This window comes from Rhincodon typus, chromosome 5, assembly GCF_021869965.1.
Source record: "Rhincodon typus isolate 14 chromosome 5, sRhiTyp1.1, whole genome shotgun sequence".
In the NCBI taxonomy this organism is placed as follows: domain Eukaryota; kingdom Metazoa; phylum Chordata; class Chondrichthyes; order Orectolobiformes; family Rhincodontidae; genus Rhincodon; species Rhincodon typus.
The window spans coordinates 8,096,595-8,098,939 of NC_063336.1; the positions used below are offsets into that span (position 1 = coordinate 8,096,595).

Sequence of the window (2,345 nt, forward strand, 5' to 3'; positions counted from 1 at the left end):
CCCCACTGTCCACGCTGCGCCATCCTGACCAGGCCCCACTGTCCACGTTGCGCCATCCTGACCAGGCCCCACTGTTCCCGCTGCGCCATCCTGACCAGGGCCCACTGTCCACGCTGCGCCATCCTGACCAGGGCCCACTGTCCACGCTGCGTCATCCTGACTAGGCCCCAGTTCCCATGCTGGGCTTTTCTAACACTTCAACACTAGAAGTAATCATGTGATATCCTCTCACCTTCTCTATTTTTTCACTGCAGCCTTTACAGGTGCTCCTGTTTGATTTGGCGTACTCCACAGCAAAATCAATCAAGGTCTTCTCCCCTTTACTCTCTCCCTGATCACCGCCTTTTCCTGTGAGTTTGAGAAAGAACACGTGAAGGAGAGAGATAGTGGAACCCCCAATTCCCACACGTTTTCCCAGAATCCACCATTGGATAAATGAGTCTCTACATTTTGGCCACAGTAGATTATGGCACAGGCACAACCTATGCTTCATAGTCTCGACTGCTAGTTATTGTCTGGTGAGCAGCAAATGTAAGTTGGTTCATTATAGAAGATTGGGAGTTGATTTGATACAGGCGTTCCGAATTAAAAAAGGTTCTGTTAAGAGCAAGGAAGGAGAAACCATTTCCAATGGCAGAAAGGTTGGAAGCAATGGCAAGGACACAGATTCCAGGTCACAGGGAAAAGAACTAAAGGAAGTGCTGCCTGTAAACGCGATGGAGACAGGCTCAATAACGACTTTCCAAAAAGAATTGGTTGAATATCTGCACAAGAAAACATTACAGGGTTGTAATGAAAAAGCAGGGAGGTCTTGTGGTGGAGTGGGTAGTGTCCGTCCCTATGAGGCAGTCCCACACCAGGACTTATTGGCCGGTGTGATTATCGACCTGCAGAATACACCTGAACGCAGATGGGAAAGGCCAGAAAGTCTCCCAGCCAGTCATCCCTCAGAAACGAAGAGGAAACCATTGCAGAGTCTTGCCCAGAGGAGTAGACCAATCCAATCAAAGCTCATGGCCCAAGCCTCAGATGGGAGGAAAGACAAACAGACAGTGAAAGAGCAGGGGAATGGGACTAGTAGGATAGTTGGGGATGGCAGGCCCAATGGCCTCCTTTTGTGCTGTTATTATTGTGATTATATGGGAGGTTTAAACATGTCTCCCCATTGTTTGCACATATTCTAAGTAGAATAAATCTTGGTTTATCACTTAGAATCTATCCACCAACGAGGCTGGGCCTGGAACTCCCCAAAACCCAAGGGTCACAACACTGGAAACAGAACAAAGTGGCAGGACAGGAAATGAAGCCAGAGTCAGGAGCAGAATGCCAGGTCTGCGTGTCTCAAGGGCAAGCCAGAGAGATGGGAAACAAAAATGGACAATAACAAACAGTCCTCATCTTCCTCCTCAGCATGGTCTGTGAGGTGGGATAGATTGGGTGTTAGGAATCTGGGCATTCCTGTCCCGTGAAAATACAGATTGCACTGCACTTAAAAAAGAAAACTGAAGATATTTACTTTAGAAAAATGCAGCTGAGATTGTACACTTGAAACATCAGGTAAGCCCTAATGTCTTTAATTTTGATTGAAGTGCGGTCTACACCTCTCTATGATCAGATGTCCTGTATGGAGGACATTAAGAGCGACAAACCTAAGATGCCAGAGACCTCAAAGGCAACAAACTGTTGAGACAACTATTTAACCATTAAATTACCGATCCCTAAACATGTTGACAGCGATGAACAAGGAAAACAGCTCTGAAAACATTTCATTCTTTTTAAAATCATGTGGTTCAATCTACCATCTTGAACTATTTATCCAATCAAAATCTACCAGCAAAGAATTAACATTCTCAACCTTTATAAAACAACAAAACATTTCCAATAAAAATCAAGTGACCTAAATATAAAAGCAAGGGGGACAGTGAAAACAGCAGATTCCGGGAACGAGATAGCAGGGTCTTTCTTCATTCTAATTTAATTTTATTTGAAAGCCACATCAAGACAGTGTAAATGGCAGAAATGAGAGGTAGACTTGGACAGGGATAAAAGACTGAGTGAAGTGATAGTGCAGGATAATTAAGATGAGGGAGAAGATTTGGACTTACAGTCCCATTAGAAACGTGGGAGCAATAATAATAATAAAAGGTACCTCCTCCCGTTCCTCCGGTTTCGATGGTCTTTTTAATCTTCTCTTGGTCATCCCAGCGAAGGTCTGATAATCCGTCTACGTCCGTGGGTGACACTACCCGCGCTCGCTTCCAGAAGCAGGCGTAGTGGTGCCAGTGGGGCACCTTCCCATCAAACATCGGTGACTGCAAGGAAGCAAATTTCACACAACAGTCAGA

The 2,345-nt window shown here is 45.3% G+C and overlaps 1 protein-coding gene across 1 annotated transcript in view; it reads right to left on the reverse strand.

The window, feature by feature from the left end:
- LOC109922547 (poly [ADP-ribose] polymerase 1-like) overlaps positions 1 to 2,345 on the reverse strand; it is a 16,241-nt gene that overhangs the window by 9,090 nt on the left and 4,806 nt on the right. Inside the window, exons 2-3 of the mRNA XM_048596654.1 lie at positions 2,150 to 2,312; positions 233 to 348 (exon numbers count right to left, since the gene is read on the reverse strand). Coding sequence (XP_048452611.1) covers positions 233 to 348; positions 2,150 to 2,312 — 279 coding nt within the window. The remainder of the gene's footprint in view (positions 1 to 232; positions 349 to 2,149; positions 2,313 to 2,345) is intronic.